The sequence below is a fragment of the Panthera uncia genome, unplaced genomic scaffold (genome assembly GCF_023721935.1).
Source record: "Panthera uncia isolate 11264 unplaced genomic scaffold, Puncia_PCG_1.0 HiC_scaffold_1721, whole genome shotgun sequence".
NCBI classification, from domain to species: domain Eukaryota; kingdom Metazoa; phylum Chordata; class Mammalia; order Carnivora; family Felidae; genus Panthera; species Panthera uncia.
This window is the reverse complement of record NW_026058384.1, coordinates 1-15123: the sequence shown is the minus strand read 5'-3', so window position 1 is coordinate 15123 and position 15123 is coordinate 1. Positions and strand designations below refer to the sequence as shown.

General features: G+C 43.1%; 1 protein-coding gene across 1 annotated transcript; it reads right to left on the bottom strand.

The window, feature by feature from the left end:
* Nucleotides 1–7699: 7699 nt before the first annotated feature.
* Nucleotides 7700–14399, bottom strand: LOC125917337 (rho GTPase-activating protein 7). Its single transcript, XM_049623568.1, has 5 exons — nucleotides 13797–14399; nucleotides 13013–13231; nucleotides 11976–12193; nucleotides 11069–11242; nucleotides 7700–10315 (listed from the first exon to the last, which is right to left on the bottom strand). Exons 1-5 carry the CDS (start codon nucleotides 13905–13907, stop codon nucleotides 10195–10197), a joined length of 843 nt encoding a protein of 280 aa, XP_049479525.1. The 5' UTR covers nucleotides 13908–14399; the 3' UTR covers nucleotides 7700–10194.
* Nucleotides 14400–15123: the final 724 nt, after the last annotated feature.

The following is a 15123-nucleotide window of genomic DNA, read 5'->3' as shown; positions in this document are numbered from 1 at the left end:
ATCTCCTGCTCTGGGCCTCTGGGTGGAGAATCCACTGGAGCACATTTTACTGGAATTACTTGTCTGTCTCCTTGAAAAAAATGACACGCACCTCCAAGTCAAGAGAGGCGGCACTCTTCTGTGCCTTTCCTCTGTTCTCAACACATGTTTGTGACTGATTAACCACGTAAAAATCTAGGCCACTGGTGCGGGAATCTAGAGACATCATAGGGATATGAAGCTGTCAGGCCTTCACCAGGGGGCCTGGCCACCCAAGCTTGGACAGTATCAATCTTAATTAATATGAAGCAATCATTTAAGCATCAGTCTTAATATTAATCTTACGAATAGGTATCATCTATTTCAGCTTGTGTTTAAACTGGGAAATAATAGGAAACAGACATTCAGAAGTAATATTTACATGGTGCCTCTGATACGTTGGGCACGGTTCTAATGTCTTTATTATGATTGTCTTCACTTTGCAGACATGAAAACTGAGCCTAAGTAACCCTTTCCCCGAGATCACACAGTCAGTCTAAGTTGTGGTTTGACCTCTGAGAATCTGTCCAGAGTCTGTGCTGGTACCCACGACATAACAAGAGCTCCAGAATGATAATGGACAGAACAGCAGCTAACGGACCCTGAGGGCTTACCGTGTGCCACAAGCAGGTTCTGTTCCAAATGCTTTATGTGATTTCTCTGGGGGAACCCGGACCACTGAACCAGCTGTGCTTTGTTTTCCTTGTCTGCAAAATGGGATAATAGTGCCTCCCAACCTCAAAGGTTTACAGCAAGGATTAAATAGGATCGGACGTGGAAAAACCAGAGTCGTGCAGACCTGCCACTGAAAGGAACCGGTAATCACGCAACCCCAGGGCTCTTCACGGCTTTCAGGAGTAACGATGGGAGAGTAGAAACGACAGCTTGGCCAGTAGTGAGAGGGTCCGGTCCCAGGAGAGTCAGAGGTGTGAGTGAGGGTCACACCAGGGCACCTCGCTGGAGGTAAACACAGAGAAAGGGCTGACACTGAAAATCGGGCATCTCCTGTTTTACTGGGGAGAAAAAAACTTACCTCCTCGGGGGTGACTCTTCCCCGGATGTGGGCCCTGGCCCATTTGTTGCTGTGGCTGAAAACCTGTGGGTGGTCGCAGCCTCCCTAGCTCTGCTTTTGCTTCAGGGATATTAGACTTTGGGTTCGGCCACCTCAGAAGTCCCGTCCAGTTCAACATTCTCTGACTCCACGGCGCCCCCTAGGCTCTGACTCACCAGGATACTTTATTGGCCTGTCCTTCCTTGCCGTCCCAGAGGAAGGCGTGTCTTTCAAAGCCACCTTTCCTCCTGTGAGCCCATGGTTTCCCTCCCGCAGAGGGACTCGGAAGCCCTGTGTATCCCTCCCCTCTCCATTGGTGCACTTCCTTTGTCTTCAAACCTGTAAATTCATGCCCCCTTAGTTACTTCCACCCATGTGTACCTGCCCCTGAACTTAAGAACATTTTCCCCCCGGGGCGCCTGGGGGACTCAGTTGGTTAAGTGACTCACTCTTGGTTTCAGCTCAAGTCCTGATCTCACGGTTTGTGAGTTTGAGCCCCACATTCCAAGTCCAAGCTTAGGATTCTCTCTCTCTCCTCCCTTTCTGCCCTTCCCCCACTCTCCCTGTCTCTAGTCTCTCTCAAAAATAAAAAAAAACAAACAAACAAAAAATTATAAAAAAATAAAAAAGGAAAAATTTCCCCAAATCTACTTTCTCTGACCACCACCCTATGGCGGCTGTCTCCTTTACCTGCCCAGCTTACTGAGTGACTATTAGCTCTGTCCCCAATGCCTTACGACCTCCTTTTCTATTCCCTCTATAACAACTTTAGATAGCTCTCCTTGCCCAAAGCAGGCAAATGATAAAGATCCTGAAGCCTGTCTAGCAGAGATAGGCTGAATATCTATATGTTAATAGAAGCAAGAGAAACACAAAGTGACCTTTCTGCTTTGTAAATTAAAGGAATCCTAAGAAAACTAAAAATTCTTTTGTTTTTAAAGTTTTTTTTTTTTTTTTTTTTTTTCAGGGATGTGGGGTGGGGAGGGGAGGCACATGCAGGTGTGAGAGGTGACAGAAACGAAGAAGGAAAGGAATGAGGAAAGAGGGAACAGCCAACTTTAGAGGCCAGGAAAGGGCCCTGGGTGTAAGGCTGGTTTGTAGGATTGAGAGAGAAAAGTCACAGGAGAGACAAGGAAGGGATATGGCCAGAGGGGAGCAGATCCACATGTCAAGAGGACAAGAAAAGGAAGAGGCCAAGAAGTTAGGGTGACAAGTGAAGTAAGAAATGGCATTTCATCAGGCAACAGAAGAGTCTGGCTCTTTGGGCATCTCCAAAACCAGACGCATATGCAGGAGGGGTGACCCCTGACTTCAGGATTTTAGTGAGTGTATTTTAGTAACTGGACACCCTGCATTAGTCCTTCTTTTGTTTACTTCCTTCTCATACTGCATCTTTCTTCTTTTGTGGCTTAAATGAGGGTTTTGTCTTATTTGGAGGCACTGTCCCTTATATTCCTTGATGTATCTCCATTTGTACTCTTCTTGGGATTCAACGGAGTTAGGACCAGAGAAAATTAGAACGTGGACGAAAGCAAATAAACAGAGTGAGTCTTCTTATTCTGTTAGGTCTGCTGGGTCACGAAGAGGCAAAAATCACGGAAAATGCAATCGTGAAGTTTAAATGGCCGCTGGCCCCTTTGATGTCAGGCTGAACCACCTGCTGAAGTCATGAATAGTCCTGTTGGATGACTCAGGGTAGAAGGCCCCACTGGAGATGCCCACTGGTGGCACTGGAGGCCGAGATCAGTCTGACATGAGAGTGTTGGTGGCACTAGGTTGGTTAAAAACAAACCAACAAGCCAACAGCTACACCTTGATCCTGCCTTCCCAGGCAGGTCGCTTTGCTTCTGGAAATTTGGCATCTTCTTTTCTTTCCACAAAGTTACAGGAGAATACATTCCATTTTCAGCCTTCTGGGTCTTGGGATAAAATATCCTCTATCTCTTTGAGATATTGCAACCTTGTGCATGGTCCCAAGGGTTCAAATTTCTTTTTGCTTTAATCATCTTTACAGACTGTGTGAACTTCAAAAATAGAGCTTGGCTTATCTTTGTTATTGGAAAACATACATCCTATCAGCCAGCCCTAGAAGTCATGACAACTGACATCTCTGGAGCGTGACATTAAATCCCCCATTTCTTTGATTAATTATCTTCCGTGCTAAGTGCTTGCTTGAGCAGGGCGAGGAACCTTCACTAAGCTTCCACGGGAGGAGTGGGCAGCCTTGGATGGTCTTTAGCTTTAAAAACCTTCGTAAACTGCTTTTCGCTGAGAGCACTCTCAGATCATGTATCATGAAAGTTCTTTCACACTTCTTCCTAAGAGGCTTCTTTCTAGCTTTGATGAGCTGTTGTAAGTAATATGCATTAGTACTGAAAATAAGAAAAGAAATAGGTTACTTTAGTAAATTATACTGTTTAATATGACAGAGTTTTGACAACTTTGAAAAAGGATAAAGCAGGTAAAGAAATATCCCTTCGAGGCAGCAAGCTAGGAATGCTTGTGGAAGATATATTCTTGCCTTGGAATTGCTACCGCCGACTTCAGCGTTCAGACGTCCCATTGTTATCAAACCTAGATCAGGAGTCCCTACATTGGAGGATACCCTGGGTGCGGACAGCTGAGGCCAAGTGGTGTCACCAACATGAAAGGAAGCTTGGGCACCAGTGACGAGGAAAAGGGTGGGGACAGGCTCAGACCACGCAGGGACAACTGTTTCTGTCCAGAGCAGCAACATCTGTGAGGCTTCCTTTGATTGCGGCCAACAGAACAGAATATTCGGAATTATTAAACATTCTTTCGGATCAGCTACATCTTTATCTCTGGTTTGGAAAAGTACACATGCTCTAGCAGCAAAGGAAAGAGGTCATCCAGTTCAAGCTTGAGAAACACAAGAAGCTGGTCATAGGTTAGAGGAGACATAGTCTCATGGCTGGTGGAATGTGGAGTTACCTGAGCTGAAATGTGGCCAGGGAGATTTTAATAAAAATTTACCATATTTTCTTCTTTCTTTCCTTTCCTCTCTTCCACTCTTCTCCCCACCCCCCCATCCCCTTTCCTCTCCTCCTCTCCTTTCTTTCTTTCCTTTCTTTTCTCTTTCTCTTTATTTCTCTTCTTTCTTTCTTCCTCTTTCCTTCCTTCCTTCCTTCCTTCCTTCCTTTCTCCTTCTTTAAGAATTTTGTGATAGGTGGAAGAGAGATGGGAATTGGATTCCTTGGAAATATTCTTTGATTTTTGAAATAGAACTTGCACCAATACAGTAGCCACTAGCTACATGTGGCTATTTAAATTTAAACTAGTAAAAAATTAAAAAACTTTTAAATGTTTATTTTTGAGAGAGACAGAGCATGAGTGGGGGAGGGGCAGAGAGGGAGAAGGAGACCTAGAATTTGAAGCAGGCTCCAGGCTCTGAGCTGTCAGCACTGAGCCCAACACGGGGCTCGAGCTCATTGACCGTGAGATCATGACCCGAGCCACAATGGGATGCTTAACTGACTGAGCCACCCTGGAGCCCCAAAGCTAACAAAAAAGAAATGAAAGCAAGCGTTCAGCATCTTGGTTGCATTAGCCACATTTCCAGTGTTCAACAGCCACATGTGCTAGTACCTACTTTAGTAGCACAGCGAGGGAATATTTCCATCACGGCAGAATGTTCTATTGTACAGGCTCTAGAATGTCTTGAGCCCCTTTGCAAATATTAGAGTCCCAAATATTTGAGTCCCTTTGCAAATATTAGATAGCTACTTTATTTCTTTAAGCCTCCCGACCTCTTTGAGCTTTTTCATTTATAAAATGAGTCTAATGAGGCCTCCTTCAAAGGACTGCTATGAAATTTACATGTGACATTTACTGTATGCAATACACACATCCCAGTACCTCACACATTATAATGCTTAATATGCGGTAGCTTAACAAGTCCATTCAGACTTGAGCCAAACACACTTGTACTTGAAAAGTGCCTGTAACCTACAAAGCTTTTTGAAACAATTTCCTTGGGAATTAGACCATTTTTAGAGCATCAAGTCTTTCACCATGGTTGATGAGAGCCATTCTCAGAGTCACAAGGAGAGCGAGGCTTTTGCTTTCCAAAATGCTTTGCATCTTGATAGGAGAGAGAGAGATAGAGAGAGAGAGAGATGAAAATTCCCTATGAGGGGCCATGTTTCTAGCCCTGAACTAAATTTTTTTTTTTTTTTTAAGTGCAATGAGATGAAAAATCTCTGCAAGGAGGTGTTTATGCGATAGGTGTCAACACAGCCTTGGGCCCAGACAGCCAAACCGCGGCCCTAATGGGAACTGTGTATACACAGCAAGGGTAATTACTTTGGGCTGCCGCTGCCAACATGATTTAGCAAACTCCCTGACTGCAAAGGACTGATCATCCCCCGGAGAATGGGCCCAACTTCATTGCAACTGCACAGACGCACCTGAGTTCCCCCCCTGCCACAGGCTCTTTGAGGTCTTTTGTAATTTGCATTCCTTAGGCAAATGGAATTTAAATTCCTTGGGCAAATTTCATCCTGATGGAACACCAAGATGGCATGCATGCCATGATCTCATTGTTTAGGATTTCTGCTTTATAATCATTAATGTATGCTTCAACAGGCGGGTGAGGTAAAGCATTTGGGCCAAATCCCACTTTGCTTTCATGAAAGCTCCTTTACCTTTCAATAGCCCTTGCTTTTCAAAGCACCTTCACAAAGATCTCAGTTGTATTTTGTGACATGCTTGTGTGGTGGGAATCCCGGCATAATGAGGTATTGCAGAAAGTCACAGGACCGGGGTTCTGGTCCTGGGATGCAAGTTAAGAAGCCTGTAGGGAGATGTTCCCTTTGTAACCCTGAAGCAATGCAAGATCAGAGGGGTTGGGCAGATTGCAGTCAGAGCACAAGCCTATTCTGTGCTGGCAGGTGGGGGAGAATCTCTCCTGTTTCACAGGGAGGCCTAAGTGGAGTCTCTGTACATTTCAAACCATATATTCAATTTGCCAACACAACTGTAAGGTCTTTCAAGCCTTAACTTGAAACAAAACTTTGCCTCATATTTATTTTTACCTATGTAATTTCACCTTAAGCATCTCAGGAATAGGGACAATTGAATTCGAGATGTGGATTAATGTGATTGTTTTGCTATGAACCTCCATTTTTCCTAGAGTTCTTCTCAATTTTGATGCTGGGGCCATATGGATTGGCTGTTACGATGAGACATTTATCTCCTAATTAGGTAAGGTCAACAAAGGGGAGATGGACGGGTAGTGGACCTGGGCTGGAGTCTTGGCTCCTTCTTCTGGCTCTGCGGACCTTAATTTGTCACTACCTAAGGTATATCCTTATTTTAGAATAATACTTATGCTTCATGGGGTATGTGTGAAGCTTAAATTAAGTGTGTAAAGTGCACAGAAGTAGAATAAAGACCCATGAATGGTGCTACAAAATTCTACACACCATTATAGCCTTTGTCCTTGCCTATACACACACACACACACATACACACACCCTAACTAGTGATGTTAGAAAGTACTGATTTGGGGGCATCTGGGTGGCTCAGTCGGTTAAGTGTCTGACTTCGGTTCAGGTCATGATCTCACGGTTTGTGAGTTCGAGCCCCACGTCGGGCTCTGTGCTGACAGCTCTGAGCCTGGAGCCTGCTTCAGATTCTAGGTTTCCCTCTCTCTCTATCCCTCCCCCGCTTGTGCTCTGTCTCTGCCTCTCAAAAATGAACAAATGTTAAAAAAAAAAAAAGTACTGATCTGGATCATTTTCCTTTATTTTTCTTTAGATTTTACTTTCCAAAAAATCTCACTTGTCTCAATCAGCTCTTAAAAAGAAATCTCTTAAAGAACTATTTGTTAGAATTTTCCAAGTTATTCTATCTACAAATTGGTAAGCAAGATGCTTTGCATATAGTTATCTTGAGTTTTGTTCAATTAAGAACTTAAGCTGCCCCCCTGGGTACACAGGAACCTGTCCTCCGTCAGGACATGGTGTATCATTTCTACGTTAGTGTCTGTGAGATTTCAGTTCTGGGAGGGCAGGGTGAGGTGCTCACCGCTGTATCTTCAGGACTGAGCACAGTGTGAGGTAAACAGTAGGGGCTGAATAATTGACTCCACTCAATCTGTAATGGGGTCTGTAAGGATGTCTCCTCCATCCTGGTAACCTTCTGCAGCCTGTCAAACAAAGTAGTAGGTATTTCAGGCTTAATATGTTATGTTTTGATCTTTATTTTATTTAGTTCTGAGGAAACCAGGTCTGGAGGCAGGGGCACACATTAAAAAAAAAAAAAAAGCCTTTGTGTCTTTTTAAAAATTACGAGGTTTGGTTTTTTCCCTTTACTATGCCCAGAGTGAGTGTTTGTCAAAATAAAACCTCTTCTAAAAGGGATATCAGTTTCCAAGAAACAAGATTGATTAAAATTGCATCGCAAAGAACTCTTCAATTTACCATCAGCGTCCACAGCCCCTATATAGGGTCTCCGCACGTCTTCACCAGTTTATACTTTAAGATCCCATTAGGTGTGACAATGTCCACTCTGCACAATCTCAAAATGGGCAGTGATGAACCAAAGCGAGGGCTTAGACGGCATCCTAGATTCTCTTCCTTTTCAAGTGACAGAAGCTAATTCAACCAGTTCCATTTAGCAAATAATAAATTTATTAGGTGCCTACAAGTACAAAACGCTGAAAGCCGCTGTAGGGGGTTATAAAGATGTGGAGGAGAGCCCTGCCCTCAAAGAGCTTACAATCTAGGTGATGAGTCACAATTAGTAAGTTGTGGCAATATCACTTTAGGTGACTTACACAGAGTTCTTGGAACATTCACATCCTCTGAATTCTCCTGTTGTCAAATATGTTAAGGAATCCTTTCCACAGGAAAGCTGAACAGTGGGAAAGAGACCTTTTGTGGAATTAAACGGTGACCTTGGCTTTGCTTATATGAGCATCTTACTCTTCCTGGTTCCTTATTCTTATAACTTTCTCAGCATCGTTTCCTAACGACCTTTGTTAGGACAGCATCTCCATGCTTCCTGAACCTTCACTAGGGTTTCCTGTTTGTTAGTGAGTGGCTCAGTTGCAGTTTGGCCTTGAAATTATTTGCAGTCCCATTTTTCCTTCAGCAAATCTGATTTTCATTTTGGCTGATGCCAGGATGATATGCTTTGCAATCTGTGGTTCTAAGGGTAGGCGTGAGATGCGATACAAAGGAAAGCAGGCCAGACCTTTCCCTTACTTTAAACATTTAATAGTGCACTTACGGATTATATTCTGTACAGATATAGAGCAAGTTATAAACCTCTTCTTTTATTTTTTTTTACTTAGACTGTATTCATGTAAAGTGTATTTACATTAGGAAAAAAAAAAAAGCATTGAGGTACAAAACCCAAAAGAATATCTGAGGTATAAATACAAGTATATTTTAAATAATAATTTTTGTCATGCTTTATCTAGGTTTGAAAGCACAGTGGACATGTGGACATGTTTCTTTATCTTAATAGAATGGTATATACAACATACAATCTTACAAATCTGAAAGCTATTAAAATTGCATATACAAGTATATCTTCATAAGGAACACTGATATCCAAAATACTCAAATTTTAAAACTCTAATCTTCCCCCGCTGCAAATTCTTCAAAGAACCTTTGAAATAACACTGACAATGGTAACTATAATATGTTATAACAAAATAAAACTCCTTCTTACAACTCTCATTCATACATTATTCACTTTTGATCCATACAAAATAAAGTCACTAATACTGTCTCATGAGTCAATCTTCACGGTTACGGTAAAACCTGTATAAAGACCACCCTTCCAAAAAACGGTGCTGGCACTTTTTTTGGGTTTTCTTTCTATAATAGCTATTTTCATTTACCACTAACATACATTCCAGGGGCATCATTATAAAGGGGAAGAAAAAGAAATGTAGGGAAAACAAAGCCGAGGGGGGAAAAAAAAAGTCACAAAACCAGAAAACCTATTTGCTGAAAAGGACAGATCCAATTACTAAGTATGGGCAGCTTTCAGAAGCGCTACGAATAACCAGAATCCACGCCTGTTGTTAAATTTTAATACCTTGGTTTAAATTTACAGGGATTTCCTTGGGACAGACGTAGTTTCCTATGTTTTCAGTATGTCTTCAAGAGTTTGGGTTCGAAACATGAAAATGCAAAAAATTCCAGCAGGTAAAAAGTTCTGGGGCTCGACTGAGGAGATGTTAGAGTGTTCAGTTGTTACATCTCGACTTAAAAAACAAACACAAAAACACACAATAAAACTGTGCTCTGGAGCTAGTAAGGGTGGGGAAGGGGGTGGGGCGGGCGGAGTTTCTTCCCTGACCTGATCTATACCGGGTAAAAAGTGTATCACTATTTGCAATCAGATCTAAAGACGTACTGTGTTTGAGACGGGACAGCGGAATCAAGCTACTACAATTACTTTAAGGAAAGAGGAGGTTGGTAAAAAAAGGAATGTGCTTAATGACTTGGAAAAAAAATAAGTGGGCGAGGGTTTTGGGGTTCCCTTTCTGCATGGATCCATGGGCAGTCAGATATTCCAGGTTAAACTGAACCTGACGCATCAGTATCCTCCTGGGAGGCATCTCAGTGTGCCAGACACTGTGTTCCAACGTATACATCTGTGCCATTCGACCAGCAACAAACACACATACACACACTCCTCTGTGCAAACCTTTCTTTGCTCATCTCAGTGAGAAACATGTCAAAGAGTACCAACTATTCCAGTGGATACGCCAGTCCCTCAGCACGCTGCAAATAAAATGACATAGGTACACATACGCCAGAATCACAAGAGAATGAAGTATCTTCATTATTTTTCATGATGTATTTATAGTTTTGCTTCTCAGAAGCAGTTTGGATAAGAATACTTTTTTTTTTTTTTTTTTTTTTTGCACAGTCTTACATATTCCAGTCAAGGTCTGTACTCTAGACCTTAAACAAACAGGAAGCAGCTTTGAAAATGTCTTAAATCACGAAAAGTCAATTCCTACACTCCAACTTGTCGTTTGCTTTGTTTCAGATTAGACTCAGAACGCATTCTTCCAAGGACTGGCAAGAATTCTAGAAACAACTATCCAGACGGCGGACGCAGTCGCTTGGCTTCAGTAATCACCTAGATTTGGGGTCTTTGGTTTCAGTGTTCTGATTATTGAAAGAGTCTCGGATCTTCACAACTTCAGCTGCACACAAATGTCCGAAAGATTTTGTGTACCACTCTGGCATGTGGCCCCTATAATGGGAAGGAAAAGCACATGGAGTCTTCAAACTGGAAAACACTGAACTAAGCTGGAGGGAATTCGGAATACATTTCCATTTCTTGATCCAGAAACCTTGTAAGTAAAGATCGTATTCCAAGATAATCTCCTGGCACATCTGTTACACCTCTGGAACCAGAAGTTTCTCAAGGAACAACATACTGAGTACAGATATTGAGTGACATTGTTTGGGAAAAGTTTTAGCATATAGAACAAAAACAGATTACAGTCACACAGACAGTTGAAAAAGTACTGAGATGTAAAGACTTCAAATGAGAATTTAACCACTTTGGAAAGTTTTTTAGAGGTTCATGTTTTTGTCTGTATTGCTGTATTTCACAAATTTTCTAATAGGAACACACATTCGTCAATGGCACAGAGCACAGGCCTAATTAATTACTAAAAGGGTATGTCATATATTCAAGTATCTTTGAATGTAAAATGAGAATCATCTGCCTGCTACTTCAAACTCTCATTTCCTGTGGCTTTAAATTCATGTCAGAACCAGAGTATTCGTGTTGCTTTAGTACCACATTCTCTAAGGGATAGAAATCAGGAAGCCATCCCCCAAACACCAAGAAACACGAAGGTGTTACTTTACAAAAACTGCTCTTTAGGGAACAGACAAGACACAATGATGTGTTCATTTAAGCCATTCTCTGTGTCAGACAAAAAGTCTCATCTCCTTCATGACCCTCACCGTGTCAGAAATTAGAATCAGAACGTACCTTAAGTCGGCTCTGCACATGTAGGTGAGTTTGGATTTCCCTGACCCGCAGGGTTCGATCAGATACCTGGACAGGAGCACGTTGACTCTCACCCCCACCACAGGTGCCCGGTCGTGATCCACAGAGGTGAGTAAAAGGGCACATGCCCCCTTAGGTAAATTAGTCCTCCATGTTCTGCAGAAACAAAATCAGAGTAAAAAAGATGGAATTTTCTGGAAGCCAAGTTTAAAATGGGGCCCCACACTCAGAAGCTAAGGGGCAGGATCGGTGGCTACGCTGTGTGACCCAGTCCTGGAGACGGTATCCTTTGAACTATTGTGCAAGGGCTCTTGAATGAGTAACTCTGTGCAGAGTCACTATAGTGAGTATATATTCACATGTCAGTTCTTTGAAAGAGAACCAATTTGAAGTGTCAATGAAAGCCATTTTTACATTTCGCAAATGGATTTGTACATGGACATCCAGATCAGGGTTGCTCTATTGGAAAGCTCTGGACTAATGACGGGACATTTCCTCAAAGATTTCTGGAATTCCTCTTTCAATCATGTCTCCAGAGAATTTACGAATTACATATAATTCAGCTTTAACCACAGCGCACTTGGGACTTAAATGTTATTTGCTGGCTTATGCATTCACTTGCTGTTTCTGGTGAGAAAAATCTGTCCTTAAAGGGGCAAGAATCTGCTACCAATGAGCATATTCAACTGAATGTGCCTCTGATTCTGACTTCAGTTCCAAAAGTGTTCCAACCATTTTCAGCGATGGACACACTGTTGGAATACATACGGATACACTTCCCATATTTGCAAGGGTCCCACACCTTCCGTTTTACATAATTTCACCATCTTGTCATATTCAGTGACACCAGGCTCATCCTTGCCACGGTAATCATTTTGGAAACTCTCACCTCAAAACAACGTAGTCCCGGGCAGGGTGGGGCGCCATACTGTTTTGGACATACTGGTAAATTTCAGTTTGGCTGTCTAGGATTTCAATCACTTTTGAATCCAAAAGGTCTACATCCCAGAGGTGCTGCTCTTTAAGGAGGCGCTTTAAGATCTCCTCAGGCATAGCAGGGATTTCGATGGTTGACCTCCAAAGCCTCAGAGGCGGTCCTTCGCTCACCTGAAAAGAGGATGCATTTTTCAGTGCTACAATTCACACACACCTACACTTTGAAGGCAAACTGCCAGCTCGATTTATGGTCACGTGTTTAGGGGCTAATTACTATCTATATGCTGGTGTTCCCAAGTATATTCAGGAGCAGGCCAGAAAGCCTGGCCTTAGACTAATTTTCCAGTCAAAATTATTAACATCTGTTCTCTTGGGGCCTATATTAGAGTCAGTGCAATAAAATCAGATGATTTATATACCCATTCTAAAGCCTCCATGGCCATCCAGACACTCCCACTGTTTATTTCTTCTCAAGGTGGTAGAGACAGGACCAAGAAATACTATCACGGGCCTGTCATGCTGAACCATACAAGATGCCCCTGTCTTCAAGGGGCTTTTAGTCCTAACAAGTTAATTTCTCCCCCAAGTACTCTCCACTCATTAAAGGGCCAAGAGAAAAGTGGCTGAGAACAGAGGACAGTGCAAGGGGATTCTGAGCAAATTATGGAAAAATCTGATCATGTCATAAAACACCTTAAAGCCCAATACCACTAGTAAAACATTCCAGGGGACTCTAGTGTGATTCTGTGGCCCCAGAAGATTTCATTAGATGGTCGGATTCCTCTGACAAGTGTATTTATTATTCCTTGCTGGACTCTTCCACTCTTACCTGGGGAACTGAATCACCTGGCTGCCCAGATCTACAAGGGAGGGAGTGGGTGACAGATTCCCACAGACAGCCGTGTTAACACGGCCACAGGGTCTCATCTCTGATGAACCTGAATCCTGACCACTGGAACCCAACTGGCTGACAGTGGGGGCAAGACTTACTTTCTTATAGGACAGTTCAGCCTGCTCCGATGTGGAGTAGCTGACCCAGCCCTTAAACTTCTCCTTGACTTCTTTAAACAGGCTATCCACACAGTCCTGGAGGAAGTGCTGGTAGTCAGCCGACTCGTCGTTACGCAGGCGTCCCAGTGCTTCTAGAGTGAGGGGCTTCAGCTCCTGTTCTGTGTAGGAATTCCGACATCGACTCATTTCCTCGGGAACCTGTGGGAGGTGCAAGGGACAAAAAGGAGGTGAGTCTGCCTGTACTGTTCCTGTTGCCCAGCAGAGGAAGCGGCAGTGCAGGAGCCGCGGACTGGGTTCTCAGGGAGGTGCAGGTGCCCCCACTACTCTCTTTCCAGCAGATGGACGGTGGCCCTGCCGACCTCACGTGCTATCGTGAGTAGTGAGAATACGAACAGATCACCTCCCTGAAGGTGTCCAAAAGCCTATTCTCACGTGAGGTATTCTTGCGCTTTGGGAAGTCACAGTAGAGGGTAAATGACTAACCCAGGGCTTGCCTCTCAGATACAGAACTTAATTCAAAAATGTGTTGCTTTTGCTTCTTAAGTAAAGGGGTATGGAGATAGGCGAATTTCATTAAACACATTAGCCCTAATGAGCTTATGTTATAAAACAAGACTTTTTTATAAAAGAAACAAAAAAGACCTTCTCCAGCCATGTATATACTCTCCAGCTGTGTAAAGATGTGAGCAAGGATGGTGCCCATGACCTGGTCCTAACTATCGGAGTCCTCCTCAACCGAGCGCCAAACCCCCTGACGCCTCACCTGGAAGAGCTTCTTGCACTCGGCAATCATATGGGCCAGCCCCTGCGTGGCAGCGAGGTTTTCATTCAAATCTTTCTGATCTGGTTTACCCAAGCTTTGTTTCCTTTGCATCACCCTAGGCAGAAGAAAGAAGGGAGGGGGGAAGACTCAAATATTTATATGTTTTTAATTAATGTGTTATTCCAGGAAACCCAGAGGAGAGAAAAAAACTATTTTACTGGAGCCTATCTGTTCTTAAGAGGTTCGGGAGAGCTTCACTTTGGTCACAAAAATTCCTGTTTTATCAGCCGAGCACACACACACACACAGACAAAAAAAACCCAAAAAAACGAAACAAAACAAAACAAAAACATGAAAGGGGCGGTTTTCAGTGAGATCCAGGCTATTTAAAACCATCACGTTAAACAGGTTCCCGTCTAAATAGGACAGCCCAGAAGGTCTCTAGGTGGTGGTGGGGAGAAGAAAGGCAGCTTGCAGGGGTGCATAGATGGGAGGCACTGGATGTTGCAGTAAATGGTGTCACCATTCTTTACGGTTTAAATAAATAAAATCCTCTCCTGAAGGTAAGGGGACAATCCATTGTTTCCTAGAGATTTTGTCTTAATCTTATCTGATCTCTCTCTCCTGCTCATCTCCAGTTCCCTATCCTATTGAAGATGGAATGCATCAGTCCACGTGAGAACCAGATAAAAAGATACTGTACTATTTGGCTTTTCAGAAGCAAAGCTCACTTCAACTAGTAGAACCAGGCGGTACCTGTAGCTAAGGAATATGTGTCAAGCACCTTTAGAGCTGAGGAGAAGGGTCAGCTGGATGGGTTTCACATTTGGGATTGTGTCCAGTCGGGGACTCCTTTCTCACCTACTCTGCTGTGAGGCCCGTATGTGAAATACTCACATCAGTAAGAAGCTTCAACTGGCTCTGCCATTTCCCCTTCAGATTGGGTAAGTTACCTATTAAACTATTAAACTGACCCTCCCTGCAGTCTCACTGTCCTCATGTTAAAATAGGCGCTGCCAGTATCTTCACCTCTTAGGATCCTTACAAGGATTAAATGAAAGAATGAATGTCAAGGGTGTAGTCCTGTGGTTGGGTCAGAGTAAGTGCTGAGCAAAAATCAGCCTTTGTTAGTTATTTTCCAGATTCTCTGACTTCTTCTATGGCCACTCCCAGCTTGTATACATCTAACGAGAAACTTTGCACACAATTGGCCTGGGCCAGGTCTAGCTTTGAGGCTCCACGCTATCCTTAGTTCTGATAGATCCAGCTGACTGCCTTAAAACTTGCAGCACAGGCTGGGGGCTTGGCTTTGTTGACTCTGCAGAAG

Coding starts and splice junctions, on each gene's coding strand:
- LOC125917337 (XM_049623568.1), bottom strand. CDS start 13,907: ATGCAAAGGAAACAAAGCTTGGGTAAACCAGATCAGAAAGATTTGAAT. Junction 13,232..13,796: donor AGTGCAAGAAGCTCTTCCAG/GTGAGGCGTCAG, acceptor CACCTCCCACAG/GTTCCCGAGGAAATGAGTCG. Junction 12,194..13,012: donor CTGAACTGTCCTATAAGAAA/GTAAGTCTTGCC, acceptor TCCTCTTTTCAG/GTGAGCGAAGGACCGCCTCT.